This window comes from Polychytrium aggregatum (assembly GCF_025602895.1).
Source record: "Polychytrium aggregatum strain JEL109 chromosome Unknown BJ171scaffold_19, whole genome shotgun sequence".
In the NCBI taxonomy this organism is placed as follows: domain Eukaryota; kingdom Fungi; phylum Chytridiomycota; class Chytridiomycetes; order Polychytriales; genus Polychytrium; species Polychytrium aggregatum.
In genome coordinates this window covers 648811-675866 of record NW_026516221.1, presented here as the reverse complement: position 1 = coordinate 675866, position 27056 = coordinate 648811, and the positions used below count along the sequence as shown (strand labels likewise).

Genomic DNA, 27056 nt, shown 5'->3' with positions numbered 1-27056 from the left:
AAATCAGCTCTAGGATTGTTGGAGGAGAGTCTGGGCCGATGGTGAGCGACCCGTTTGTAGGTCGCTGCTCTGATCTCTGAAAGCAAGCGATGGATGGTGCTCTTGGACACACTGAAGCTGGGGGCAACCTTGCACGGGCTTCGAATCAGTGAGTTGGATTCCAGCAAAGCGGTTCGGAATTCAAAGGTGCTGTATTGGGTCGTGACGGCAATTGATGCGATGTATGCAAGATCCAAAATGGACGACAGCCCTGGCGCAAAATAGGGTGTTCCATTTGATTTTGGGAACGCCACAGTGCTGTCAGACATGAACCAGGATGAAAAACCGCCCACACATAGCAGCTACATTAGCACACAAATGCTCGACCGATCATGAGATGCAATGTCTCTTTCGATATCGAGTGCCAATGAGGCCATTTCTTGGAGCTCCGGGTGATTTGGGAAGATCCCATTGAGAATGTCGATCGCCTCACGGATAAGCTCGAGTGCTGCATCATCTTGCTTGAGCTTTCTTTCAATGCGAGCGATTCCATGGAGAGCCTTGGAAACGTTAATGGTATCGCGCGTTTTCTCTATCGAGACCTCGATATCGATGGCTTCGAAGTAGATCTTCAGGGCTTGGTCGAGTTGATCTTGAACTTGATAGAGATTTCCGAGTGCTATTAGGACAAATGGGATGGTAGAGTGTTGGCGCGAGCCATTCAGTTTGGTAAAAGTTGTGAGTGACTCCTGGAGCAGAGATAGAGCCTCGTCGTATCTTCCCTGCTTTGTAGCGACTTCACCCAGACCACGGATAGTTTTGGCAACTTCAATATGCTCTCTTGTTTTGAACAGCTTGGTACGAATCTCGAGCGCCTCTTGGTAATATTTGGCTGCATCATCCGTGCAATCATTCTCAAGTGAGGTGTTTCCAAGATTGTGAACAGCTGTGGCAACATCTGCACGTTCATTAGTGCCATGGATTATGGTATATATATCGATCGATTCGCTATAGTATTTGACGGCATCCTCATAGTGGCTTTGGTAGTTTGCTACAACACCAAGTTCGAAGAGTGTCGAAGCAATGTGAGAATGCTGACGAGTGCGATAGACTCTGGTGTAGATGTCAAGGGCGTGCTGGTAGTGGTTCAATGCTTCCTTGTGGTTGCCTTGGAACGAGACTACAGTGCCTAATTCATGTAATATGGTGGCAACTTCGGGGTGTTCTCGTGTGCCATAGACCTTGGTCTTGATGTCGAGTGCCTCCTGGTAGTGGTTGATAGCGATCTCGTAGTTGCCTTGGGAGTTGGCGACATTTCCCATACAGTGGATCGTGTTGGCGACTGAGGGGTGTTCTCGTGTACCGTAAAACTCGATGCACTTGGAAAAATGCTGCTCATATAGCTCCATCGCCTGGGTGTAGGACCCGCGTTTGTCCGCTATCTGAGCAATGCGATATTCGACTACTTGATGAATGTCCGCGGTATACCCATCTGCTGCCACCACCGCCGAAAATTCCTCAAGATGCTCCAAGTATGGATATGCATCCACCAGCAGAGATTCGGTTAGCTCGATCAGAGCTTCACCCGCTGCATCTTCAATCGCCTCGGCATTCAGTTCACTGTGTGCTTGGACATACTCTCGAGCCACTTGCTGGGTGAGCGAGTGGGTCGAGTACTGTCCCTCGGCTCCACTTCGGAGGAGACCACTCTGGACCATCATCTTGATCAGATCAGTCACTGTGGACAGGAAACTGGTCAGTTCCATACACCGACATCAATTGCGCTTCGACCCACTCACAACTCACCTTCGGTCTTGAGCTCCATCTTCTGTGCGATCTCCTTGATCAACTCAAACTGGATGTTGGTCGGCGCCACCAGACTGAGGGCACCGAACAGCCTGGCTGCCTCGATACCTTCATTCCCTCGCTTCATCAGCGAGTCCAGCGATAGATCCACAATCACCTTGAGCGACGACCGCGTGTCGTCCTCGCCATCCTGTTCCTCGAGGACCTTGGAGAACAGCCGATCGATCTCGGACAACGGCACCTCATTGTTCTCGTAGAACGTCATGAATGTCTGGATGACGAGTGGATATCCACTGATCTTGGCCACGATACTGTCGAGGGACTTCTTGGCTTCGTCGGACACAAGTCGCTGGACAATCATTGGCGACGACGACAGGATATATTCGAGTGTGGTGGTGTCGTTCCAGTTGACGAGACGGAGTGGATCGTGCTGGAAGCTCGGTGACTTGGTCTCAAGAGCACTGGTGAATGCACCAGGAGGCAGCGAGGCCAGCCGGGTCGTCGCCACCACATCGCCGCCGAACCCGACCGACTTGGAGTGTTCAAACACAGAGTCGACCACACCGATGTCATCGACATTGTCGAGCACCAGGAGATAGCTGTGAGTGTTGGCGAGAAACTTGGCGGCATGCTTCTTGACTTTCTCTGGCTCGACACCATCAAACATCTCGCACAACCCATCGATGGCAGTCGACTCGGTCGAGCAATTGAGCCAGAAGACCTGGCGGTACTGCGGCTTGATGCCGATGGTCTCGTCTCTGATGATCTCGAGCTCGTCCTTGTTGCTCGCATTCAAATGCCCATCATGAAATGGAGGAGCTGGATGGCCAGGACGGACTTGCCCATGCCACCCATGCCAGAGATGACGGCGCGGCCAGTCAGGGTGAGTTGCTTGAGCAGGGTGTCGAGGTGGATGGGATCGAATCGGAATTTGGAGTCGCAGAAGAGCGAGTCGAGGACCTGGCGAGTGCCATCATTCACTTGCAACGGGTGGAGCAGATTGAGTAGACGATAGACTCGCCTGTAAATCTGGTCAGGACGAATGCCAAACATCTGGATGTCGGACAATCCCTTCAGGACGGCTCGAGGGGTGTCGAACTTGGAGTCGTCGGGGATGGTGGCTCGGTATGGCTGAAAATCGATCCACACGTCCTTATCAGCATCCTTCACGAGGCTGGACACACAAAGGGGCATCACCGAGATATCGACTCCTGACTCGACGAGGTCGAGGGCAGTCTTTATCTCAAGCAGAACATTGTCCTCCTCGTCAGACTCGGCTTTCTGTACCATGGACTCGAGCGATGCTTGGCTGATCACAGCGACAAAGACTTTGCTTCGGGGAAGAGCGCCGAGGAAACCGTCCTTCCATTTCTTTGCGTCTCGCAGACAGTCGATGTCGTGGAAGACGGCGAGGGGTTGGCCATAACGGCGCTTGGCAACAGCCACCAGCACCTCCTTGAGGGATTGGACGGTGGCAGCATCGATGGCGACTCGATACGAGAGGAACAGGTCGTGGTCAGGGCGACCATGCACATGGCAGTGATAAAGCTGATTGCGAGTGGTCTTGAGCATCCTTGGAGATGAATGCCAGCAGAGGTGCAAGTATTGAGGGACTCAAGAGGGGCAAGAGAGGAAAAGGGAAGGGAGAGGGAAAGGACAGGGATAAAGAGCCACCCTTGTGTGTGTGTGTTCGATGGCCAGTGCTTGGCTTGCCAGGGTCTGGCTTGCTTCGCCACACCTTCCCTCTGTCTCCTGTCCATCGCCATCATCCACTTGCCTCCCTCCTGTCTCCATCAACATGGCCAGCATGAACGAGCCTGCTTCAAACACAGCATCATCTCACACTCAGCAATCCCAAGCTGAAGCCAGAGCAACCTCGTCGATGCCCGATATCAACCAGCTCTCACTCGGACACAACCCAGATATCTTCACCATCATCTGCTGCAACGACATCTTCCAACTGGCACTCGACCACAGCACCATCAAGGTCCTCCTCCGAGTGTGCAAACGAGTCCGTTTTCTCCTGAGCTCCAAGCTGCCTCGCTTCCATAGCTGGTGTCAGAGCATCGAGCTACTCAATCCAGATGGACAGCTGCGAATTGGCCTCTCACCGAGCGACAAGATTGCCATCTCGCTGCACTGCGATGATCAAGATACAGCCGACCGATCCTGGCTTGAAGCTCAAGCCGACCAGGGCAATGCTGCTGCATCGTATCTCTTGGCGCGGATTCTCCGAGCCGATCTCGATAAGCAGCTGTCTGTGAGGACAGAGCATCAAGCCATCAAGCAGCAAATCTTCCAACACCTGAAGAAGGCGGCCGCAGACAACAACCACGCAATGGCACAGTTCCACCTGACCGAATGTTATCGCAACGGAACTGGCGTCAGCCAAGACCACACCAAGGTTGTCCAGTTGTACCGCAGTCTTGCTGAACGTGAGATGCCCCAGGCCCAAGTTGCCCTCGGCGGTTGCTACGAGAGTGGAAAAGGTGTCCATCAAGACTTTGACACAGCCATCGAGTGGTATACCAAGGCTGCAAATCAAGGCAGTGAAGATGGTCGACTCCATATCGTGTTCCTCCGAGGATGGCTCTCATTCATCGGTCATGATGTCGAACAGAGCGATGTCGATGCCTTCAACCACTGGCAGGAGGTCAGCAATCAATCCACCAACCCGGTCCTCAAGCCCATCGCCGCCCACATGGTCGGTTGGATGCACTATCTCGGCCGGGGTACCATGCGCGACGAACAGAGGGGAATCACGATCATCCGAGAGAACAGATCGGCTGAGTTCAAACTCGGAGAGGACGAGTCCCTGGCAGCGTTATTGATCGACATCAAGTCTAAATCACCCATAGCCTGCAAGTTCTTCAATCTCTGCCATCTGGGATCGGAACATGACTGGCTGTGCAGGCATCTCATGGCTGTGTGTCTGTTCTATGGATTCGGAACCACAAAGGACTGGAAGAATGCAGCAAGTAACTTTGAGCAACTCGCCATCGAAGGTCGCAGCGACAGCCAGTTGTGGATTGGAGTGTGCTACTACTGGGGCCGAGAAATATCGGATTATCGAAAGAATTCATTCGAGTGGTTCAGCAAGTCGGCTGACCAAGGCAACTCGTATGGACAGTGGAGAGTTGGTTGGTGCTACTATGATGGAAGAGGAGTCGCCGAGGACCTCGCCAAGGCAGTCAAGTGGTATCATAAGTCGGCCAAACAGGGCAATCGTTACGGACAATATGATCTCGGTGACTGCTATCAAAATGGTTATGGTGTCCCTAAGAACATCGACAAGGCAGTCTTCTGGTATCGCAAGTCAGCCGAGCAGGGTTTCGATTTGGCCATCAACAACCTCAAGAAACTCGGCAAGCGGGGAGGTCCTGATCCCCAAGGGCCTTCCAAATGCCAAATCCAATAGCTATATTGCACTACCGAACACGGAACCAGCCAAGCAAACCGCACTGCCAACACCCATCCCAACCACCACGATGCCAAAGAGTGGACTTGCAAAGTGGTTCCGATGAAGCGGCAATGGCCGAGTGATGTTGTATTTGATATTCGATACATCCAATAAATCCAATATACAAACAATGCTGTCCCTCATAATCGCTGATGTTGATCGACTGAGAGAACATCGAATCACTCGACAACGAACACTCGACATTCACTATCGATACCCGTTCTGCAACCATAAATGGCGAGCACGATCCAGACCATCCCTCGCCACATGGCACTGAAGAAAGCAGGCAGAAAGCCACCGGCCTTCCCCGGCACCAACACCATCCTCCCTCGATCCGACCCAGGGACGCCGGGGCACGCCAGCGTATGTGGTAAGACCATGCGAGGATGAAACCAGTCCACTGCAGTGCAGCCTGGCGACTGAGAGAGGACTCTTTGGACCAAGAGTGACAAGTATCACTCCCTCTCGATCCACATTGCCAGGCCACAAGTGTCATCAAGAGCGTCATCAAGAGCGATCTATGCCCATCTCAATGCCAGTATCAATGACTTGACCAGTTCACCGACTAGGACGATGCCACCATGGTTGATCCCAGCACCAACTCGCACTTCCGTGTGATCCTGTTGGCCAAGTCACTCAAACGATGGCCATCAGGCAACCCACTTGATCCCGACAATGTCCACACCATCCTGGAGCCGTTCATCCACTCCGATTTGTGATGCGCAGCTCGTTACTCGGTATTGGGATCGCCTATCCGCACCACGAAAACAGAGCGAGGATTTCCATTCCTGAAAGAGGATTATTCTGTTCGGGAACGCTGCAAAACATCGGCAGAGTAGGAAGGTTCAAACGAGAAGGAATCACAAACAATCAAACAAAATAAAAAAAAAACTGAGCGATTTGGGGAGGGGGGACAAACTAGGCATGATGACACTGGATTATCGCTCGGCTTGGGCCACAGCCATTTTGCTCTGCTTGGCCCACTCCGAAATAAAGGTAAACTCGTGGAAATACGCTTGGTGCTCGGCACTGATGTTGGACTTCACGGGTGTCAGGATCGGCCGCTCGTTGGTGAACTCCGTCTCAAAGTTGGAAACGTCGGTCGCCGAGGCCTGTGGAAGGAAGCATGCAAGCGCCACGGTAATGAGTCGCAATGCCAATGCCAGAGTGTCACAGCCACGAGCGCGTCGTCCGTATCATCGAAACCCCAGTCCAACAGCGACATGGACAGCGGGAAGGGGTGGGGATATCGCCTCCGCCGCCAGACTCGATCGTCAACATTCCCTCCGCAAGTCCGCTGGATCCACCCATGCACCCTTCGCTCCCCTCCACCAATACGTACGATCTGGGGCTTGATCGGAGGCGCAATCTTCTTGGCCAGGAGCGCATCCCAGTCCATTTTGTTGAAGAAGGCGTGTCGCTTGATGTCCGCTGCGCCTTCGCGGCTGCCACCCAAGCGCTTCTTTGGATCGACGGTCAAAAGCTGTCGACATTCGATTGGAAATCGCATAAGGGTCGGAAGTGTCAAGGGCGAGATGAGTAATGGAAGATACACACGTGTGGTTCGACCCAGACTCACGCAGCCAGAGTCAGCATGCGCACATGGCCAGCTGCCTGTCGGACGGAGGGGGGGCAGGTGCGTTATCCTTACCGCTTTAATCAGGCTCGCAGAGTCGCTGCCGAGCCGCGAGTTGATGTCCAAGTTGCCCGCTGTAATGTTGCGCAGGATATCGTGTGCATCGCGTCCGTGGAAGGGATACTGCAGTTGTGGTGTGGCAGGCGAGCAGGACGGAAATGGGTCAGACAAGGATCAGAGAGCTGTCGTGGGCAGAGGTTTGAGCGAGCAATGGGAACAAGAGTATGGCCATCGGCACTCCGACGATGAAACAGCGATACAAGTAGTCAGATGATGTAGAGAGTCCGATCAGACAAGCCCTGCTCTGCACTTACACGACCCACGAGCATAACATAGACCAGGACACCAAAGCTCCACCAGTCCACGGAGCGGCTGTAGCCGCGCTTCTTCATCAGGATCTCGGGGGCCATGTAGTCAGGCGTGCCGGCGTAGGTGTTGGTGGTGTTGCCGTAGTTCATGCCGTCCTTGCAGACACCATAGTCGGCCAGCTTGATGTGGCCATCGGAGCCCATAAGGATGTTTTCGAGCTTGAGGTCGCGATGGATGATGCCCTGCGAGTGGAAGTACTCAAGCGCCAGAAGGGTTTCGGAGGCGTAGAAGCGCGTCTGGTCGGCGTTGAAGCGCTTGTCCTTTTGCATCTGGAGTTGCGACATCATGTCGGCACCGGGCATGTACTCCATGACGAAATACAGGCGGTTTGTGGTCTGGAAGCACGAGTGCAGGTTGACCAGGAAGGGGTGATGTTTCATCGAGGAAATTTGGAAGATCTTGCGCTCGAGTTTGACACTGGACGGCAGTTGTATCGTGGTGGTGGTGGTGGTGGCGGTGTTGTTGTTAGCCAAGCCTGTCTCCGTACGGAGCGAATCGGATCCATCGAAGCGATTGCACGTAGATGCAAATGCTGATGCCTAAAACCAAGAACGAGAGCAGCTGGTGGGACTCTCAGCATACGCACCTATCAACATCATCGTGTCGAATGATGGCGTCCTTCTTGAGCGCCTTGATGGCATAGAGGGCGCGAGTTTGCTTCTCTTGCGCAAGCATGACCTGGCAGCGGCCCACGATAAGAGACACGGCGTAGCGGAATGAGCAAGTCAGTCAACCGAAACGAGTGCAGCAGCCATCCTCCACTCAGCGAGCTATCGGCCTAAGGAGAGGGAGAGGGGGGGGTAAAAGACACCAACCTTTCCGCTGGCACCGCGACCAAGCACGGCAATCATATGGAAGTCATCCAGGTTGACACGGATCTTGCCCGGCTTGGAGACACGAGGCTGGGGGTCGACAGCGATTTTGGGCTGGTGAGAGATCTGAGTTCCGTTGGCGTTGAGGGGATAAGATGCCGCCGAAGACAATCGCTGGTCTTCCTGTGGCATGTTGGACAGTGGCCACGGCGAGGATCGGCCAGTAGCAGGGGCGACTACTTGGGCATGGTGACCAACGGGCTGGGGCAGCGTGGCATACGGAGGCTGGATGTTTTGGGCGGGCTGGGCGGGCTGCGAGGCGAACGGAAGCGTTGAATATGACATGGGCTGCGCGTAGTGGCCGCCCTGGGGGTACGGCTGCTGCTGGACAGGGTAGGGCGTTTGATAGAACACGGCCGGTGCAATGTCCTGGTTTGGCACGGTCGCCGACATCGGAAGCGGGGGCAGCGGAGCTGTTGGGTAGCCGGTAGGCGGGCGAGAATACAGCGGGTCCGTGGCTGGGAAGGGAACGACATAGGGATTGGGCGGCGGGGCAACCTGCTGGAGTGACTGGTACTGGATCGCAGGCACTTGCTGGGGCGGGATTACGGCCTGCTGGGGCGACGAGACAATGTGATGTTGAGGGGGAGGCAGCGAGGCGGTTTGGATGGGCGGAGGACGGGGTGATGCCGGATGGGTCGCTGGCAGCGGGGAGGGCTGCTTGGCTTCGGCCGCGAGTCGGAGCTTCTGGTCGAGGGCATTCTGGTCAAAGGCCAGCGAATCGCGGCGCGGCTGGTGGGGCGCAACCAGATGCATCGACAGGCCAGCCGAACCACCGTCAAGAGCGGGTTCTGCATTCATGGTGGCCTGCGAGCTGTCCTTGTGGGCCTGAGCTTGACGGTTCAGACTCTGGAACTTTTCAATGGCTTCGTTCACGATCTGATGGGTACGAGCACGCTGCACATCGAGAGCCGACTTGGACGAAACATCAGACTCGACGAGGGTCGTCTGAGAGACCGACGGCTTGGTGCTGGGGACAGGAGAGCTGCCGTCCATCGGTGAAACGCCGGGGTAAGCCACTGGCGGGATGTGGATGATGCTGCTGTCGGGCGGAGGCAGAAGGGATGCGATCCGAGGAGGGCGGTTCGCGGTGCGGGAGGAGCCGGAAAGCTGGCTGGGTTGGTAAGCGGTCGTAACCGAAGACACATCCGTGGAGGACGAGAGCGGCAGATGGGTCGTGGAGATACCGCCAGGCCGGGTCGAATAAGGGGTTTGCATGACGGCACGGCCATCGTCGTCGTCGTCGCCCTCTCCGTCGGTGTCGTCTTCGGGACTCTGACGCACGATCGGATCGTACGCCACAGCGTTTTCGTTCTGGTACTCCTTATCGTCAAAGTCGGGCTCTGGAGTGGTGGACGAGTACACCTGGATGGGCGGCGCCAGGCCGTCGATGCCAACGCTACCTTGACGCTGCTCCAGTTCCTGGTCGACCAGCCATTGGGGCTTCTTGCCCTTGCCCTCAACCAAGTCGTCCGAGGCTTCCTCCTCGGACGGAGACGACATCCACTCGGGGATCTTGGACGAACTCGGCATCTGGACGCTTGGCTGAGCCTTGACCAAGGTATCAGTCTGGCCCAAAGTGCTCTGTCCGAACGTGAGGGTGCCGTCAAAGGGCCGCTCGATGGTGGGATAGAACGGCTGCGGTAGAGGCAGGGTGCCGCCAAAAGGCAGAGTACCCGGGGGAGTCAGCGTTGATCCAAAGGAAGACGATTTGACCATCGCATACTCGCCCGGGGGAGGCGAGGCTGCGCCAGTTGCAAATGGCGGGAGCGGCGTTGTCGAGCGGAGGTGCTCCTGGCTGTCGATCTCGTTTTTGAAACCCTCTGCGGTCTTGGAGTCCAAGCCACAAAAGTTGGGGACATGCTGGCAGCAAGCCTCGTGCACTTTCTCGTCACAGGCAGTGCAGCAAAAATCTGTGTCGCGGACGCCAGTGCCGCAGTGGCAGCACCAGCCACCACCGTCTACATTGGCAGCAAAGTTGTGGGGTGTGTTGAAGGGCACGAGCTGACCAGAGTTGGTGGCCTAGAGCATGGATGCATGGGTGGGCGAAGACGAGTTAGCGATAAGGCGAGCTGCTGGACTTGAGCCCCAATGGCCTTGAGCACGAAAAGATAGGAGAGTGGGGCCGCGCTCGCTCGAGCCGTTACCTGCATGCCAGTAGAGCCCTTGCCGCTCAAGCAAACGGTGATGACCTTGTGGATGCATTCGCCATGCACCAGATAGTTGCAGCCATCGCAGCGGTATCCAATCGAGTTGATGAATGCGCGGCAGACGGCACAGCGGATGATCTGGGGGTACTGGTGAGCCTCGAAGTAGTGCCCGTTGCGGGGGCGCAGCTTGCGGACACCGTTGCGACGGAAGAGTTGGGTTTCGGCCTGCGTGTTGGGTTCTGGAAGGACGATGACGAGAGGGGTGATTAGAAAGGACAATTGTGAGAAGGTTGATTGGAAGGACGAGGGTGCGACAGCGAGATCGAGATCGACTTGAACATGACCGACACGGAAAGGGCACGGTCACATCGGATCAGGGGAAACACGGGCACTGCAACCCATGCGCTACTGCCACAGCCTCTGGACTGCTTCTGTGGCACTTTGGATTCATCCGGCATCGCACGGTATGGGTTCTGCTCCTGCTGTTACCGACAGTCGGAGCCGGCTGACGCTATCTGGGATACCCACCAAAGCCAAGGGCCAGGGCAACCTTGCCGGCAGGCTCCAGGGTCAAGACAATGGCCTGCTCCTGGTCCGTGCGGTCCGGAAACCTGGCCTTGAGATCGTCCTCAAGCTCCCAGACCTTGAACCAGGCCAGACCCAGCATGGCAGGCTTGGGGTCCAGGTCTTCGTAGATCAGGATCTCGACTTCAAGGGCATTGGTGATTTCAATGTCCCAGCTGTCGTTCCAGGGCTTGGTGCTGGTGCGAGAGACGGCGCGGCCTTCTCCGTCGACTCGGATGATGGCAAAGAGGGGATTCTTTGAGGATCGCCGGTTATAAAAGTCGGCGGCAGAATGAATCCGGAGTCTCAAACGGCCAGTGCGGCGGAGACGGGAGTCTGGTCGAGTTGGCACATGAGCGGGGGGGGGTAAGCAACAGCCTTGGTCTCGTCAAAGGCGAACGTGCAGATGAGAGGAGCAGGGCCAGCAGAGCCTGCGCATGTCAACGCGACAAACGGGTCCACGAGACAGTGCATGCCAATGCAGTCGGCCAGCGAGCAAATGGAGTCCCGGTGTATGCGATGGGGTGCAAGACAAGATGCACGAAGCAGGGCACGGCAGCATATCAGCGAATGCAGGGTGTGGGTAGGGTTCGCGAATTACCGTTGACGAAGGCCTGGTCAAAGTCCTCCTCTCGGTCAGTGAGCAGGTTTTGGTACAGTTTGAGGGCGCGGCGCAGGAGCGTGAGCTTGACCTCGCTCTCGGCAATCTTGGTCTCGAGATCGTCGTGGACGGTGGTTCGGGTCTGGTTGCCGAGGGCAACCAAAAAGTTCTTGGTGCCTTGCAGAATCTTGGACTCGTACTCGACTTTTTTGCGGAGTTCGCGGAGGTTGTTTTGAACGCGGCCGATGGTGAGAGTTGGGGTGTATTTTCGAAAGTCTGCAGGACAATGATGGCCAGGCATGTTAGTTGAATTCAGGGCGAGCGCGACAGAGCCGTTGGCGGGTGACAATCCCAAAGCGAGCCCGGAATGACACAGGGAGGCTGTCATCTATCTGGAGGCCCCCATTGACTGAGCGGCTCCTCTGAGTTGACATGACTGATCCCCGTTCGAGTTGCAGATGTCAATCGCAACGACCTTCTGATTGGCCACGACACACGATGCCTCAGGCGTTGCGAGTCGATGTGGCCGGGCGGTTGGCTGTCAGGGCCTCTCTCAGGTCAAGCACAGGCGCCGTATTCCACGGTTCGGACAGCAGGCCCGTTCAGCAGATGGCCGGGCCGGTAGAACATTGCCACCGCCAACCCAGTCCAGAGTGACAGCCACTCACCAAACATGCGGACGGCGTACTCGGGCCCGTTCTCGTAGCCCGGAAAGACGGTCTTGCGACGGGTCAGGGTGCCGGTCGACTTTGATGCAGCTGAATCAGGAGACAAGGTGGCAGGGGAATCGGGAGAGGTTGGGGCAGGTGTGCTGTGCTTCTTCATGCCACCAAACAGCCATTTCGACTTTTTCGGCTGGAATAGAGGACCGCCGCGAGGCATCGATGGTGCTGGGCCAGAGCCAGTCGGGGTCAGTGGCGCCGATCGAAATTCGTCCGAGACGGATTTGCGGGACGGAACAGGCGGTGCAAGGGCGATCGCGGGGGTGGTCGGGGTCGAATCGGGCGAGGGTTGGATGCCCAGGATCTTTTGGAGCTTGGACCGCTCGAGCTCCATGAAGGACATGCGCTGGATACTCTCGTGAATACGGGCCTGACACTGCTGGGCATTGTGCTGGTCGCCAGAGTTCCGGAAGTTGAGGAGCATGCGCTGGGCGCCGTCGAGGACATCCTTTTCGATCTCGAGCTTCCGGTCAAGCTCAGAGAGCTTGTCAGCGTTGGAGAGCATGGCGCAGGATGAGCCGAAGGAAGGCGATGCCGGCGGAGGGACAGGCGGCAGTCAGGGAAGCACTCCTGGAGCAGCGAGCAGATGGTGACCGACAGCGGCGATGGCGATGGTGGGAGGGGGCGGTGGACGAAGGACAGACAGGCAGACAGCGATGCCGAGGGCCAAGTTGGCTGGGAGGATTGGCTGGGCCCAGAGGGTGGGGCGGTGTATGGACGAGGGGCAGGCGAGAACGAGAGGAACAAGGGCGGGCAAGGAGGGCGAGCGAGCGAGACGGGGCGAGACGGGGCGAGAGCGCGGCGAGAGCGCGGCGAGGCGACACGAGGCAAGAGCGCAGGAGGAGGCTGGCGGCCAACACAAGGCGAGGAGATGCAATCGCCGTTGGTAACGACAGCGATGCTGGTAGTGATTGTGTCATTAGCGGGGAGTGTCAGTACTATTAGCGGGGATGTCATTGCTATTAGCGGGGAGTGTCATTGCTATTAGCGGGGAGTGTCAGTGCCATCGGAAACGACAGCAACGTCGTTGGCGCTGCTCGTTCGCTGTCGCTATTCTCGTCTGGTGTTGTTTTTGGCGCAGCGTCCGTTTGTGCCGCCGTGCTGTGGCGAGACGCACCGGCGCTGTCGCACAGAACCCGCGCGGTCCCTGCGCCGCCACCGCCACCACCTCGGCGGCACAGGCGGCTCGATCCAGCAGCCGGATCGACCCGGCGCGCTGGTGGATCGAGCCGGCGACTGCGCCACGGCATCCAACGTGCGCGGCGGCGGCACCGTCGCACAGCATCCCCGAAACCGCGTCTGCGGCGCGTGCTTGCGCTGTCCGACGCCGCCCGGCACACTCACTGTGCCTGAGAGAGACAGCCGGCGGGGAGGCCGTGCGACATCGCGGGTGCACCAGGCGTGCCCCGTCGCGCGTGCGCCGCAACTCTATCTGTGGCACAAAGCTGACTGCAACAACGGCCGGCCTGGCACAGCGCCGCGGGCCACACAGACAACGGCGCCGCACCCACGTGCGCAGCCACACGTTCCCCTTCCCCTCGCCCCTTGTCCGCTGCCCGCACGCGACGCACATGCCAGCGACGACCTGGCGAGGATTGCTCCTGGTCCCCAAAAAAAAAAACGCTGTCGGAGCTCATAAGGACCCGCTTGGATCGCTTCCCTCTTGATCGTCTGCCTGCCGCTCTCCAGCCTCTCCAGCCTCTCCAGCCTCTCCAGCCTCTCCAGCCTCTCCAGCCTCTCCAGCCTCTCCAGCCCGGCATCCTCAACCACCACCGCTGCCGCCAAGTCAAATCGGCTGCTTTCTGTGAGGTCGATATCTCGCCACCCCTCCGCCGTGTTCATGCCAGATCGCGTCGTTGTCGGCCATGCTTCCACATGCCTCGATTCGCTTCCATCTGCATCGCTTCCATCTGCATCGCTTCCATCTGCATCGCTGACATTGGGTTTCATCCGGCATTTCCAGATCCCGCACTCGCCTTTTCTCCATCATGCATCTGTCCAAATCGTGTTTGCTCGGCCTCGTCGTCGTCGCTCTTGGATCGACCGCCGCTCTTGCTGACCCGAGCGCCGCCAGCCAAGCCTCCTCGGCCGTCTCCGCCGCGACGAGCTCGGTCTCACACAGCGCTGCAGGCGTCCAGAAAACCCCCCTCGTCAACTCGCAGGCTGTTGTCGGTGACAGCGACGACGACGATGACGACCAGGAGATCGAGATCGTCGAGCCTGTCTACGACCCCGACGCCAAGCCCCCCAGCTTGCTCGTCTCGTACGCTACCCAGGCCGCCTCGTGGTCCCGCGCCAATATCTGGTGGACACTTCCGATGATCCTGGCCATGCTCAGCTTCAACGTCGCCTATCTGTTCTATGCTCTTGGCTCAATGCACTCGGAAGAGTCCGTCACTGTTCGCGCCTTTGTTGTCCGCAAGCCCGCCGCCGAGGTTTATGAGAGCCTGGTTGACTTTGCGGCCTATCCTTCCTGGAAGCCCGGCTGCGCCTCCGTCAGCGTCATCGAGGCCACCAAGGAGGGCGAGAACGCCCGCCTCGTTGAAAAGGATCTGGTTGGTCGCCAAGCCATCTTTGAAATCACCGAAAAGGTACACAGCTCCGCCCGCTGCACCGCGCTGGACTTGTCCAGGGCGATGGCTCTTGGTGCATGCGCCTGTGGCTCGAACTGCTGCGTTGTGTCTGTCGTCTTCCGTGCTTACCCCCACAACCTGCTTCTCCCTGTCTAACCGCTGCTCAATTCTCGTGCCAATCCAGGTCGACAATGAACTGCTGGTCTACAAGACCTTCCACAAGAACCCCGAAAAGCTCTGGGCCTCGACCGAGTGGACCTTTGAGATTGAGCCCCGCGAAGGCAATCCCGATCATACTGTCGTCTACATCGTCACCAAGGACCGCGTCTGGCTTTCGATCCACAGATATGCCGTGGCTCTCTACGGATTCGACGCCAAGGTCCACAAGCTCATCGAGGCGTTCTCTCTCCACCACGGCATCAAGAAGCCCAAAGTCTTCCGCCCCGTCGAGGGCCAGCTCGTTATCCCCACTGAAGCTGACGAAGCCCGCGAGGCTGTCCGCTACAGCGACAACGATGACGATGACGAGGATGATGATGATGCTGCTGAGGCCGATACCAAAGAAGCCGAGGTCCGCAAGCGCGGCAAGTCCAACAAGTCCTCGCTCCGCAACCGCAAGCCCCAGCGAAAGTAACAGCCCCACTCAGCAGGGCATGTCCTTGCGTCTGCTTGGCCAGCCACAGCCGGCAGCCACGACTCGGAGCCGCACTTCGGTACATGCGGAAGTTTTGCCGATATCCAACCCACCGTCTTCCGCAACAATTCATCTCATCTGGGCCTATCTCGACTTTCCATCCCCTCTCTTTTCATCATCACTCTGTCTCTAACCCTGCAGGATTGCCGCCTGGGCTGGCTGGCTGGCTGGCTGTCCTGCCTGACTTTCACTCCGACTCCCCCACTTGCTGTTGGATGGATCGCTATTTCATTATCCTCGAGCCTGTCGCACATTTTTCTACACAATATGCTTGAACGATGAACAGGGAAGACCTGGCCGAAGAGCCATAGAAGGTCCTGGAGACTCTGTGATGTCGATTGGCATTGCCGTCGGGATCAGAGCTTGCTTGGTTGCTTGCTTGCTGTCGCTTGCTCCTCTGCGTGTGCGATCGCCCAATATAGCCCGCGCAGAATATCCAACACCACGCCCCAACCCAACCCAACCCAACCCGATGCCCTCTGACTTTGGGGACCGGTGCGACGCTGCGATAAGGGTGCTGTGAGAGATGGACATAACGTGTATTGATGTGATGCGATCAGGGCGTCAGTACGGGGTGTGGGTGGCCCTGTCTTGAGTGCTCAGCAAGTCTCGCTTGATGGATGGGATGGATAGATTCTCTGGGGTGTGCATCGCAAATGAGGCGCACATTCGCCCTCTTGAGAATCCGCTCGCTCATCTGCTTTGCGGTGCCCTGGAGAGTCGTTTGTTTTGGCGTTGCGGCATCGGCAGCCATTCCAACTCCCTCTCCCTCTCGAGTGGCGATATCGATAGCTGTGTGGTGCAGCTGGGTCGTTGGAAAGACTTGAACTAGCAGCAGGGCACGGCGTCCGGTGAGGTCGCGCTGGATCCAATCCAAATGGCGACGACGTCGTGCATTCAGGCAAGCGCCAGCCATGCCATCCAGGCCGTCCAGGCCTCACGAGATCTTGGAGAATATCGGCAGATTCAGATAAACCTCGACTTGCTTCCTGGATGAGGACAGACGCGATGGGGTTGAGAGGTGCGCATGGCTCGTCAGTTGTCAGTGCTCTCTGCATTGGTGCACACGAGCTCGGCCCTGCATCACAAGACGGATGTCGATATGACATACAGCCCGATATGCAGTCCGTCGTGCAATCCGCCGCTCAAACCGACGTGCTGTCCGACAAGCTCAGGCAATACATGCTTCACTCGAGTCAAGCCCGACAGACGCCTCATAACGCTCCGTGTCTGCTGCTTCTCCGCCCCTCAGTCCAGTTCCCCGTTCCCAACGTACTCTCGTTTCGCGAGGACCCGTTCGAGTCGCTCGATCTGGTCAGCTTGCTGCGAGAGGTTCAGATCGATGCCGTCGAGCTCGAGGATCCGATGGTGTGTCTTGAGTAGCTTGTCGTTCAGGGCGGCAATCTGTTCGAGCCGCCGAGTCAGCGAACCCTGTTGAAGGAGCCTCATCCCAGCGGCAAACGCCAGCATCGCTCAAGAGTCGCATACTATCTTTTGCTGGTGGGGCGGGGCGGGGCTGATCCACCCATTCATCCAGACAGGACGAGCGAGAGCGCAAGCTGGCCTCTTCACTCGTCGCAGCGACCCACCTTGCGACCAACGTCTCTTGCATCGGACTCGGATCCGGGTCGAGTGAGTTGATCCAGGCTCTCGGTCAATAGATTGATAAAGTCAAAATCCAGCAGGGAAGAATCGGCCGCGGCTGTGCTGGCGAGCGTGGCCAAGCCCGAAGCATCGGCATCGGCAGAGGATGGCGCGAGTGGCTGCGAGGCCCCTCCAAAGATATTGCGGGATCGGATCGCCGCCGACGAAGCGGTCGGCTGAGCAGCCGCAGAGCCGTCTCCGGTCGGCAAGACGACCAGTCCTCCAGAGCCGGGTGTTGGATGGCCGGCGCTCGGATGGGCAAACGGCGTGTTGGGATTGTTGGACACCAAATAGCTGGACGACGGTGTCGTTGGATTGAAATAGGGCGTCGTTGGGTTGTAGTATGGCGTTGCGGGGTTGATTGAGGTTGGCGGGGCCTCGAGCGGATCGTGAAGGTCGTCCATGCTGGAGATGGAGCTGCAGGGGCAAGGACAGGGCCGCTGAGCGATTGCGATCCAGAAGCAGATCCAGAAACAATCCAGCCCAACAAGAACGGGGCTCGGGATCAGCCAACGAGAGCGAGAGCAATGAGCGAGAACAATGAGCGAGAGCCATGAGCGAGAAAGTCCTCGGCCGCACACACACATGCGTTGCTATCAGCCCCAATCAGCCATGGACGTTCCTGGGTGTCTGTTCAATCCCTGTGATCGACATCTCATCAGCCGATCGACACCATCGACACCATTGACACCATTGACACCATCGACACCATCGACACCATCGACACCATCGACACCATCGACACCATCGACACCATCGACACCATCGACACCATCCAAGCCGCCCGCATATCCGGCCGTCTGCGGCGGTCGCCCACGTGTTGCCCACTCGTTGGCTGTGCTGAGCGCAGAAAACGCGGTGGAAACCAAGGGTCTTGCCGCAAAAGCGCTTTTCGTTTCTTTCCACAACATCCCGGCAGATGATCCAGAGAATCATTGCTCTATCGGCCCTCGTTGGCCTGCTCTCGCTCTGGTGGCTCAACCAGAGGAAGAGCTCTGCAGGTATGTCACGCCTGCCGGCGCGGGTCAGTAGCGAACAGGCTGGAACGGCCTCTGACGGTATGGTATGTCTGCGGAGGTAGATAGCCCATCCAAGGGGGACAGGCCCCGGGATACGAGCAAGAAAGAATCCGGCACAAGCGACCCGGAAGCGCTCGACCCTCTCGATGAGTTTCTCCATCAGTATGGCCTCGATCAACAAAAGCTGCTGCTTCTCGAGAAAGGCTACAACACAATCGACGTGGTAGGGTGTCTGTTTTGTGCCAGTGCCCGCAGGTGCGCTGCCTGGGACTCCTTGAATGTGCTGTCTGGTTCCGCTGACCCTTGCTGGTGTGCCAACGACAGATCCTTGAGATGACCGACGACGAGATGGCTGACCTGGGGCTTGAGAGGCTCGTGGTCAAGAAGATCAAAATTGCCCAGAGAAAGAATGCCCCTGCGCCGGCCCTCAGCGACGCCGGCCCTCCCACAGCCGCCACGTCGCCGCCCGTTTTGCAGCTCGATGAGATCCGGGTCGAGGAGCCTGTTGAGATACCAATTGCAGAGGACTACAGTCCAGTGCAGCCCCAGCACAACTGGATGTGCCAGAACCAATATGCTGCCCACGAAGTCTTCATCAGGTACGCCCCCCTCCCCCTGTCAGATAAACGGTGTGCTTGACAAGCTCGTCGTGGGGGGATGAGATTCAGCATGCCCGTCTTCCTCCCTGCTGACTGGTCAACTTGCTCACAGCTACCGAGTCGAGAGCGACACTGTCAACGCAACGACTCTCCACGGCACCCTGGCTGTCACGCCGCAGGGCCAGACGGCCATCCATCCGTACTTGGACGCCCAGTGCCTCTGCAACGGCATGGACTGGGAGCAGGGCTTTATAAATGGTCTGTACAAGTCCAGCGTCATCATTGTTATTCTCTCCGAGGCCGGTCTGAAGCGCACCTTTAATGCGCATATCAGGCCAGATAATCAGCTGCTCGAGGTACAGTGCGCATGTCTGCGATTGTGCTGTGCTCTGGTCTGCCCCGCTGGAGTGGACTCGTGCTCCAGTAATCATGATTTCTTCAGCTAACAGTCGTCCACGGCGCAGATCCAACATGCACTCAAGTTGATGCGCGATGCAGCTGCCACCGACCATCCCATCATTGTCCAGCCCGTGCTCATGTGGTCTACCCACAAGCTCGGGGACCAGACTGTCAAGATGGACTACTTCCCTCCGATCGACAAGTTTCCCGAGTACCCCCCAAAGCACAAATCCAGCCCTCTCTTTGATGGGAAACCCATGACTGTGCGCCGGACGTTCAGAGAGCTGTTCAAGCTCCAAGCCCTCGCTGCAGCGGATACGGCGGCACTAAGGCAGTAAGTCGAGCGTGATCGCTGGGCATCAATTCCTGACGGAAGCTGACTCGCATTTTGTCAACTGCAGCCTGGCTCCAACTTTTCGCGAGCTCGCTACCAAGACCACCAAGGCCAGAGCCGGGGGCAGCGCTTATCATCAAGGCGGTCTCATTGTCTTCACTGCCGGGGAAGCAAAGAAGCTCAAAGCCCTCCTTGAGCCCGTCGACTCCACCCAGGATCACCATGCGCTCGAAGCCCTCTATGTTCAAGGCACCCGCCAGTGGCTCTTTGACAAGGTCATAGCCTGGACAGACCAAGACGACACGGACTCAGTCCTGTGGGTCAATGCCGTTGCTGGTGTCGGCAAGTCTGTTGCCGCAGCCAAGCTGGCCAGCTTCCTTCGGGCCAAGAACCAGCTGGTGTCGGCGCTATTCCTCAAGTACAACGACACCCGCAAGAGCGATCCACGCGCCGTTCTCACCACGATTGCATATGGCCTGTGCCAGTGGTACGCCCCGATTGGCCGCAAGCTGCTCGACGCCGGCCACACCAAGGACAGCCTCGACAAGATGAACATCTCCGATCTGTTCAAGGTGATCATCGAGGAGCCGCTCGGCGCCCTCGGCGACTATAAGCCCACCGGATCGGTGATGATTCTGGTGGATGCCCTCGACGAGTGCTCTCCGCGCGACCAGCTGCTCAGTCTGCTTGCCGGGCGATTCGTCGAACTGAACAAGACCCGTCCGTGGCTCAAGCTGCTGCTAACGTCCCGGCCCGAGGAGGATATCAGGGTGGCGTTCAAGAACGTGCCCACCACGACGATCGAGCCCTCGAGCGAGGATAACATTGCCGACTTGAAGGTGTACATCCACCACCGACTCCGAAATGAGCACGCGTCGCTCCCAGATCCCGACCAGGAGCAAGCCATCGAGATCATTCTCCGCGACCCGACAAAGAACAAGATGGAGAACGATCAGGGCCCAACCGAGAGCATCGGCAAAGACACCTCGAAAACGTTCGTGTGGATCAACCTGATCCTCAACACACTCGGTGTTTATGCTAAAGACGGCCCAGTGACACTCGCCACGATCAAGGACATCAACGACAGCGCCACGAATGTCGGGCAGATGTACCAGAAGACATTCGCCAAGATCCACTCGCAGTCGAGCCACCCAGCCGAGCTGGTCACGGTGATATCGGCGATCGCCACGGCCCAGTCGATCCTGACAACTGAAATGATCGCCAGAGTTTTCTTTGAAGAACTAGAGCGCGACTATGCACTCCGCATCATGCATGACTCTCTGAGAAGTCTCAACTTGGTTCTTGCACCCGGTGCCAACGGATCCACCGACGATGGCGAAGTCAAGTTCAACCACAAGTCGGTGGCGGACTATCTCCTCGGCGATGCATCGGCTGGCCATCCGTGGCATGTGTCGAGCTCGTTCCACATGGTGTTTGCCAAGGGATGTCTCGGCGTGATCCTCTCGCATGAGCCAGTGATCAACATCTGCGAGATCTTCGACTTTCACGACAAGATCCCAGACCTCGAGGACAGGGTTGCAGCCAAGATCACACCGTCGCTGCGATACAGCGTCGCCCACTGGATCACACACTTTGTGTGGTGTGTGGACGGAGTGGCCGAGTCGAGTCCGGTGTGGCAGTCGGCCGAGATGGTCGATGTGGCTGCGGTGCTCACTCGGTTCGTCAAGACACATGTGTTCTTCTGGCTCGAGTGTGGGTCGCTCACACATGTGGTCAAGCCGATCATCGAGCAACTCACGCTCCTTCAAGCCACGCTCTCGCAAATACCGAAAGAGGTTGTTGATGACACCACGAAAGAACTGGTCGAGGACACGTATCGGTTCGTTCGACAATTTGCCGACCCGATCATTGCGAGTGCACCACAGGTGTACAACTCGGGGTATGCATTCACACCAAAGGAGACGGCGATCTACAAGACATATGCCGACCGACTCGAGGACAAGATCCCGTTCCTTGTGGTGTCTGGTCCAGCACCCACCTGGGACACCTGTGAAATGACCATCACTGGCCATGAAGACGGTGTGAGTGCTGTGGCAATCTCGCCCAATGGCAAGTGGATTGTCTCTGGCTCTTGGGACGACACTATCAAGGTGTGGGACTCAACTACTGGCCAAGTGAAACACACCCTCGAAGGACATACAGACTCTGTGGAATCGGTGGCGATCTCACTTGATGGTGAACAGATTGTCTCTAGTTCCGATGACAACACCATCAAGGTGTGGGATGCCACCACGGGCCAGCTGAAGCACACACTTGAGGGACACACGGACATTGTGTATGCCGTGGCGATCTCGCCTGATGGCCAGTGGATTGCTTCAGGGTCTCAAGACAAGACCATCAAGATATGGGAACTTGCCACAAGACAGCTCAAACAGACCCTCGATGGGCACTCAGACTGTGTGACCTCCGTGGCCATCTCACCTGATGGCAAGTGGATTGCCTCTGGCTCTTGGGACAAGACCGTCAAGGTGTGGGATGCCGCCACAGGCGCGGTGAAGAACACTCTTGAAGGACACACACTCTTGGTGATGACTGTGGCGATCTCGCCCGATGGAAACTCGATCGTCTCTGGCTCCTTGGACAAGTCCATCAAGATATGGGATGCCACCACTGGCCAAGTAAGGCACACTCTCAAAGGACACACGACAAAGATCAACGCCGTGAACATCACTCCCGATGGCAAGTCGATCGTGTCTGCCTCCGGAGGCGACGATGGAGACGACACCTCCATCAAGTTTTGGGATTTATTGTCCGGTCGAGAACACCTTACCCTCGTTGGGCACACCAGAGATGTCAACTCCTTGGACGTTTCGAGGGATGGAAAGTGGATTGTGTCCGGCTCCGATGACGAGTCCATCAAGATCTGGAGTACATCTGCCAATCAGCTGAAGCAGTTAGCCAATGAACACACTGATGTGGTGAATGATGTGATTGTCTCGCCCGACAAAAGGTTTGTCATGTCTGGCTCATGCGATAACACCATCAAGATATGGGACGCCACCACGGGTCGACTGAAGCGCACTTTTGAGGGTCATGCCAGTTGGATCTACGCGGTCGCCTTTTCTCTCGACAGCAAATGGATTGTCTCTGGCTCGAACGACAAGACCATCAAGGTGTGGGACTTTGCCACGGGCGAGGTGAGGCGAACTCTCGAAGGACATACAGACTGCGTGGAATCGGTGGCTATCTCACCCGATGGCGAACAGATTGTCTCTGGCTCGGACGACAAAACGGTCAAGATCTGGGACGTCGCCACGGGCCAGCTGAAGTTCACACTTGAGGGACACACAGACTATGTATACTCTGTGGCGATCTCTCCAGATGGCAAGTGGATCGCTTCGGGCTCCGAGGACACATCTGTCAAAGTCTGGGACGCCGCCACGGGACAGCTGAAGCAAACCTTGCAAGATTCTAGTATGCCCGTCAGTCAGGTGACGATATCACCCCGCGGGGACTCGATCAAGGCGCGCAACGACGATGACGATGAGTTCGAATGGACCCTCCAGAACAATCAGTTTGTTCTGTCGGACTCGGCATCCTCTACTTCCGAATCGCCGAACGACGCTTCGTCGGATAGCGAAACCGCCGCCGACACGGCTGTGCCAGGGTCGTCCTGGGATCCGTACGAAATCCGGTCCCGGTGGCATTCTCACGACCGCCACATGGTCGCTGTGCCGAACGACTTGTTCGACTGGGACAACACTGTCACCGTATCGGACCTGCTGGTGATGGTCAACCGCCGCCCGCTCGTTATCGTCGTAAGTGGATGCATTTTGTTACCCTAGACTGGTGCATTTTCGCTTTATCCGAACCTCTTTCGGACCCAGAGTGTGTTCTGACAAACCATTTCTCTTGTTGCACACAGCCGATCTACTTGAACACCCCACAGACCCGGCTTGCCATGGCCATGTTCCTCGCCAACTCGCCCGAGGCCGACCGCCAATCCCGTGCGGCCGTCATGCTTGCACGTCCGGATGTGGCAGCGTTGGCCCAAGAGTTGTAGATCCGTCGCCAATGCCCATAATCGAATCCGTTTGTCCCTCTCTTCAAATTTCTCTCTCCCTTTCTATTTCTCCCTCCTTTTCTATTTCTCTCTCCTTTTCTATTTCTCTCCCTCTCCCCATCGTCTCCGCATGTCTATCCCTTTCGCCTCTCCCCCAGAAGCGATCCAGCACGGACATCAGTATTGCGGGCTCCATATAAAGAATCCAGACTGTAGACTATGTAGTGGTATTAACGAAAGAAAAACAATAAACAGTAGGAGTGAGAGTCAAAGGCGTCCTCTGGAGAGCGACTGAGCAGCTCGTGGTGGCTCGGGCGGTCGCAGTTCGGATGATTGGTTCTGCTTTGATGATTACCGCGATGAGTATTTGTTCGGCCAAAGGGCCGGTGCGTCGTCACTCGGTCCCAGGCAGGACAGGGACGGAGGTCAGCCGCGAAGCTGCATCCCCGATAGCCGAGACGACCAGAACGACTCCGAGTCAAAGTTGATCCAATATCTTGACCGCCAGGTGTGATCGGCCACGGACATGATCGAGTCGAGCCACAGCAGCGTATCCTCTTGTATCGATTCTTGGTAGAGCGCCCCAGATGTGGCAAGAAGGGCCAAGATGACGATGGAGCTGGAAAAAGGCGATTTGTGCCGTTGGGTTCCGGAGCAGAGTCGTTGACAGGCCATTATTCAGTCCGGACCGAGCCGGTGTCGTCCAGGCCGAACCAATGCCGGTCCGGACCAGATCAAAATGGGTTCCAGGTGGCGTTTCCAGTCGCAATGTCGATATGGGCAATTGAGTCCGGGGTTGAGGAGACCCATTCCAAGATCAGCAGCGAGATGTGTTTCGACATCGGAGGCAAAACGACACCAAAATGTCCAGAGTCGGTCGAAATCCGAGACCACGGCAGTGGCGATGGGCGGGTGGGGTGTACGAGATCACCATCCAGCCACAGATCGATCAGAATCGGACGCAGGGCAGCATTGGGGCCGGTTCGAGTTGCAAATTCCAGGCGATATGGTCAGGACGAGATGGAGCCGGAGCGAGTCAGGGCAACCAAAGCGAAGGATGAGAAGAGGAAAAGTAGAATTGAGGTCGCCGCCAAATGTCCAGCAGAGGAAGCAGCAGTGGATATAGAAAGATGAGCAGGACGTCAGGCATGTTCGAGAGATGATCAGAACAGAAAAGGGTCGCATTGGCCGAGCCGAGGCGAAATGGAATGTTCCTGCAGCACGTCACAGACGAAGTGCGGGGTGGAATCGTCCTGTTGTGCAGTACCGGCATCGAATAAACAGGCCGGTGCGCTCATCCCTGCACCATTCCGCATTCCAGCAGAGTGCGACTCCTACCAGTATAAGCAGGGCTTGTGCTCGAGAAACATGACGACGAGCAGCGACAGCAGGAACAGGGACGGCGCTTGTGGATATGGGAGCAGGAAGAGAACGAGGAACCAATGCATGCACCACATGTTCGGCCGCCGGGGAGAATGGAGCAGGGGAGCGGAGGGAGCAGGCCCGGGAAGACGGATGCGAGGACGTGGGGTCTGGAGATCGATATGCAAGGCGCAGGCTCTGCACCAGAGGAGCGGGGCTGTTGGGCGATGGGTCGCAGGTCCAGGCGCGAACAGGAAAGCTGGAGCAGCGCAAAAAAGTATGCATCCGGCGTGGCGCGGGATGGTAGTCTGTGCTGGAAGCAACCCGGTGGCCGGCTCATGCGGGGCACAGAAGGTTCGCCAAGGCGCTTTCTATTCTCTCTGGCGGTGAGCCGACCCATCTGGAGAGATCCCACGGGACCGTTGCAACGCCAATGGCAATGGCAGTGGACCCGACTCGGTTCAATGTATTTCCAAAAAGTACTGATGGAACAGCCACGGGGGCAAGGGACAAAGATGGATGATGCAAGGAGCCCGACCGGCAGACACAGGAAGGAGAACAGATGCGTGCCGGACGGAGCGATAAAAAGAGGGAGAGGGAGAGGATAGGATGAAGCTGAAAGGCAGAAAGCACAGAGAGCTCTACTCAGACGAGTGCTCGCTTCTTCTCCAGAACACTCTGGAGAATCGATGCATCACGCTGGATGCGCTCCAGCCAGGACTCGATCTGATCCGGGTTCATCGCCAGGCTGCTCAGCAGCACCAGCTCGTCCGAGTGCGACGGCACCGCTGGCGCGCTCATGTAGGTTGGCGGATCCGGCGAGGGGCTCTTGGCGGACTCCATCTTGATCTGCGACGGCGCCAAAAACATTGCTGCCGAGGAAGCTGCATCCAGCGGGTGGAGAGCGGCCGGCTCAAACGGCGGGCTGTCAAAGTGGTGAGCGGCTTCGACCGATCCAATGGAAGACGGCGAGCCAGGATGGCTTGGGCTCGACGGAGGGCTCGCCATCCGCGGCGGCGGGAATGGTGTGGCGGGGCCAGAGGCAGCAAGAGGCAGCCTGCCAGGGACAGCCATGGCAGGAGCAGCGGCGTGTCCGGTTGGGGGAGCACAGTGGGGGTAGTGCGGCAGCATGCCATTGGGGCCAGCGTACGGGCCAGGAGGGTGAGAGTATCCCACTGGCATCGCTGGGGGATACCGCGGGGCAGCGGACGGAGGCATGCCCTGCATGTGAGCAGGGCCGGCGGGCATGCCCATGAACTGGGGAGCACCAGGGAACCCAGAAACCATAGCGTACGGATGCAGGGGCTGTCTGGCCCGCGGTCGGGGCTGGCCGGCAGGCAGGCGCTGGCGCATCGAGCGAATGGGCCGATGGATCTGGTAGGCCTTGATGTAAAGTCCGCAGGCGTTGCAGAGACTGTGCTTGCGGTCGGGGGTTCGGCGCCAGAGCGGGGTCTGGTTGGTGCCGCAATTGAAGCAGACGAGATTGCGGGTGTTCTCACGAACGGGGGCCTTCTTCTTCTTGTCCGAGGCAATCTGGCTGGCATCGGTCTCGGACAGACCAGCGCTTTCCTCGGGCTTGGCGCTGTCGGCAGCAGACTCGGGGGAGGGCTGCAGGGGAGGCGACGGCGGTGCACAGATGGGTGCAGCGACTTGGGCCTGGACATTCGGCGCGGCAGGCTCAGGGCTCAAAGGCGCAATGTTGCCATCGGCGCCTGTGCAGCCGTCGATTGAGCCGGACATTGCAGCCTCGTCGCAGAACATGGTAGCGTCGGCAAAGGGACCGCCGAGGAGATCTGACCACGAGAAGCTGGGGTCGACAGCGTTGAGGAAGGCGCTGGCAAATTCAGCGTCGAAAAGGGCGGTTGAGAGAGCGGTGTTGCTTTCCATTGTAGCGGTGCTGAGATTGGATGGGTTGGGATGGAAATTGGATCGGGATGGTGACGATCGGATGGCGGCTTGTGCAGGGGATTCGGGGTTGGACAGGCTGCGGTGGCTGGTGGTGGAGAGACAGGAGCTCCAGACGGGAACGAGGTGCGGTGGCTGAAAGATGGGGTCCGGATGAAGAGTTGCGGACGAAGCGGTTTGGCCGGAGACGAGTTCGGTTTCGGTTTCGGTTTCGGTTTCGGCAGAAAGCAGAGAGCGGCGACGGCGGCTTGCAGAGCAGGACGGATGAAGCAGAGAGACTTCAGACAAATATGGCAATGGATGGCAAAAAACGAGTTCAATCCGAATGATCAATCCGCATCACG

The 27056-nt window shown here is 57.5% G+C and overlaps 9 protein-coding genes across 9 annotated transcripts; 3 read left to right on the top strand and 6 right to left on the bottom strand.

The window, feature by feature from the left end:
* Positions 1-146: 146 nt before the first annotated feature.
* BJ171DRAFT_506017 (uncharacterized protein) lies at positions 147-1682 on the bottom strand. Its single transcript, XM_053111103.1, has one exon. The coding sequence runs from the start codon at positions 1386-1388 to the stop codon at positions 342-344; it is 1047 nt and encodes a 348-aa protein (XP_052966598.1). The 5' UTR covers positions 1389-1682; the 3' UTR covers positions 147-341.
* Positions 1683-2577: 895 nt separating this feature from the next.
* On the bottom strand, positions 2578-3357 carry BJ171DRAFT_582080 (uncharacterized protein; the record flags this gene model as incomplete). Its single annotated transcript, XM_053114145.1, has 1 exon — positions 2578-3357. One exon carries the CDS (start codon positions 3355-3357, stop codon positions 2578-2580), a length of 780 nt encoding a protein of 259 aa, XP_052966597.1.
* Positions 3358-3554: 197 nt separating this feature from the next.
* BJ171DRAFT_599301 (uncharacterized protein) lies at positions 3555-5330 on the top strand. The gene has a single exon (XM_053114918.1). It carries the CDS (start codon positions 3584-3586, stop codon positions 5201-5203), a length of 1620 nt encoding a protein of 539 aa, XP_052966596.1. The 5' UTR covers positions 3555-3583; the 3' UTR covers positions 5204-5330.
* A 966-nt stretch (positions 5331-6296) lies between these two features.
* Positions 6297-7925, bottom strand: BJ171DRAFT_424315 (kinase-like domain-containing protein; the record flags this gene model as incomplete). The annotated part of the gene is made up of 4 exons (XM_053107659.1): positions 6297-6728; positions 6897-7004; positions 7196-7667; positions 7837-7925. The coding sequence occupies 4 exons, from the start codon at positions 7923-7925 to the stop codon at positions 6297-6299; spliced, it is 1101 nt and encodes a 366-aa protein (XP_052966595.1).
* A 5854-nt stretch (positions 7926-13779) lies between these two features.
* Positions 13780-15525, top strand: BJ171DRAFT_107653 (uncharacterized protein). The gene is made up of 3 exons (XM_053105432.1): positions 13780-13968; positions 14123-14750; positions 14917-15525. Exons 2-3 carry the CDS (start codon positions 14148-14150, stop codon positions 15364-15366), a joined length of 1053 nt encoding a protein of 350 aa, XP_052966594.1. The 5' UTR covers positions 13780-13968; positions 14123-14147; the 3' UTR covers positions 15367-15525.
* A 416-nt stretch (positions 15526-15941) lies between these two features.
* Positions 15942-17532, bottom strand: BJ171DRAFT_505990 (uncharacterized protein). The gene is made up of 3 exons (XM_053111102.1): positions 17016-17532; positions 16703-16830; positions 15942-16415 (listed from the first exon to the last, which is right to left on the bottom strand). The coding sequence occupies exons 1-3, from the start codon at positions 17472-17474 to the stop codon at positions 16364-16366; spliced, it is 639 nt and encodes a 212-aa protein (XP_052966593.1). The 5' UTR covers positions 17475-17532; the 3' UTR covers positions 15942-16363.
* Positions 17533-17887: 355 nt separating this feature from the next.
* On the top strand, positions 17888-19818 carry BJ171DRAFT_505989 (uncharacterized protein). Its single transcript, XM_053111101.1, has 6 exons — positions 17888-18071; positions 18152-18312; positions 18414-18688; positions 18801-18946; positions 19153-19421; positions 19489-19818. Exons 1-5 carry the CDS (start codon positions 17990-17992, stop codon positions 19332-19334), a joined length of 846 nt encoding a protein of 281 aa, XP_052966592.1. The 5' UTR covers positions 17888-17989; the 3' UTR covers positions 19335-19421; positions 19489-19818.
* Positions 19819-23698: 3880 nt separating this feature from the next.
* BJ171DRAFT_505978 (uncharacterized protein) lies at positions 23699-25038 on the bottom strand. Its single transcript, XM_053111100.1, has 2 exons — positions 24784-25038; positions 23699-24064 (listed from the first exon to the last, which is right to left on the bottom strand). The coding sequence occupies exons 1-2, from the start codon at positions 24900-24902 to the stop codon at positions 23872-23874; spliced, it is 312 nt and encodes a 103-aa protein (XP_052966591.1). The 5' UTR covers positions 24903-25038; the 3' UTR covers positions 23699-23871.
* A 414-nt stretch (positions 25039-25452) lies between these two features.
* On the bottom strand, positions 25453-26694 carry BJ171DRAFT_582074 (uncharacterized protein; the record flags this gene model as incomplete). The annotated part of the gene is made up of 1 exon (XM_053114144.1): positions 25453-26694. The coding sequence occupies one exon, from the start codon at positions 26692-26694 to the stop codon at positions 25453-25455; it is 1242 nt and encodes a 413-aa protein (XP_052966590.1).
* Between the last annotated feature and the right edge of the window lie 362 nt (positions 26695-27056).

Bases quoted from the DNA above. Each gene is read 5' to 3' on its own strand.
- BJ171DRAFT_506017 (XM_053111103.1), bottom strand. From the start codon at position 1,388: ATGGAGCTATATGAGCAGCATTTTTCCAAGTGCATCGAGTTTTACGGT.
- BJ171DRAFT_599301 (XM_053114918.1), top strand. From the start codon at position 3,584: ATGGCCAGCATGAACGAGCCTGCTTCAAACACAGCATCATCTCACACT.
- BJ171DRAFT_107653 (XM_053105432.1), top strand. From the start codon at position 14,148: ATGCATCTGTCCAAATCGTGTTTGCTCGGCCTCGTCGTCGTCGCTCTT. The intron at 14,751-14,916 runs GTACACAGCTCC...GTGCCAATCCAG, and splicing joins TCTTTGAAATCACCGAAAAG to GTCGACAATGAACTGCTGGT.
- BJ171DRAFT_505990 (XM_053111102.1), bottom strand. From the start codon at position 17,474: ATGGACGACCTTCACGATCCGCTCGAGGCCCCGCCAACCTCAATCAAC. The intron at 16,831-17,015 runs GTGGGTCGCTGC...CGGCTCGAACAG, and splicing joins CAAGAGACGTTGGTCGCAAG to ATTGCCGCCCTGAACGACAA. The intron at 16,416-16,702 runs GTACGTTGGGAA...GTCCTCATCCAG, and splicing joins CGGGTCCTCGCGAAACGAGA to GAAGCAAGTCGAGGTTTATC.
- BJ171DRAFT_505989 (XM_053111101.1), top strand. From the start codon at position 17,990: ATGATCCAGAGAATCATTGCTCTATCGGCCCTCGTTGGCCTGCTCTCG. The intron at 18,313-18,413 runs GTAGGGTGTCTG...TGCCAACGACAG, and splicing joins GCTACAACACAATCGACGTG to ATCCTTGAGATGACCGACGA. The intron at 18,947-19,152 runs GTCTGTACAAGT...TCCACGGCGCAG, and splicing joins GGAGCAGGGCTTTATAAATG to ATCCAACATGCACTCAAGTT.
- BJ171DRAFT_505978 (XM_053111100.1), bottom strand. From the start codon at position 24,902: ATGTGGTGCATGCATTGGTTCCTCGTTCTCTTCCTGCTCCCATATCCA. The intron at 24,065-24,783 runs GTAGGAGTCGCA...GCCTTTTTCCAG, and splicing joins CACAAGCCCTGCTTATACTG to CTCCATCGTCATCTTGGCCC.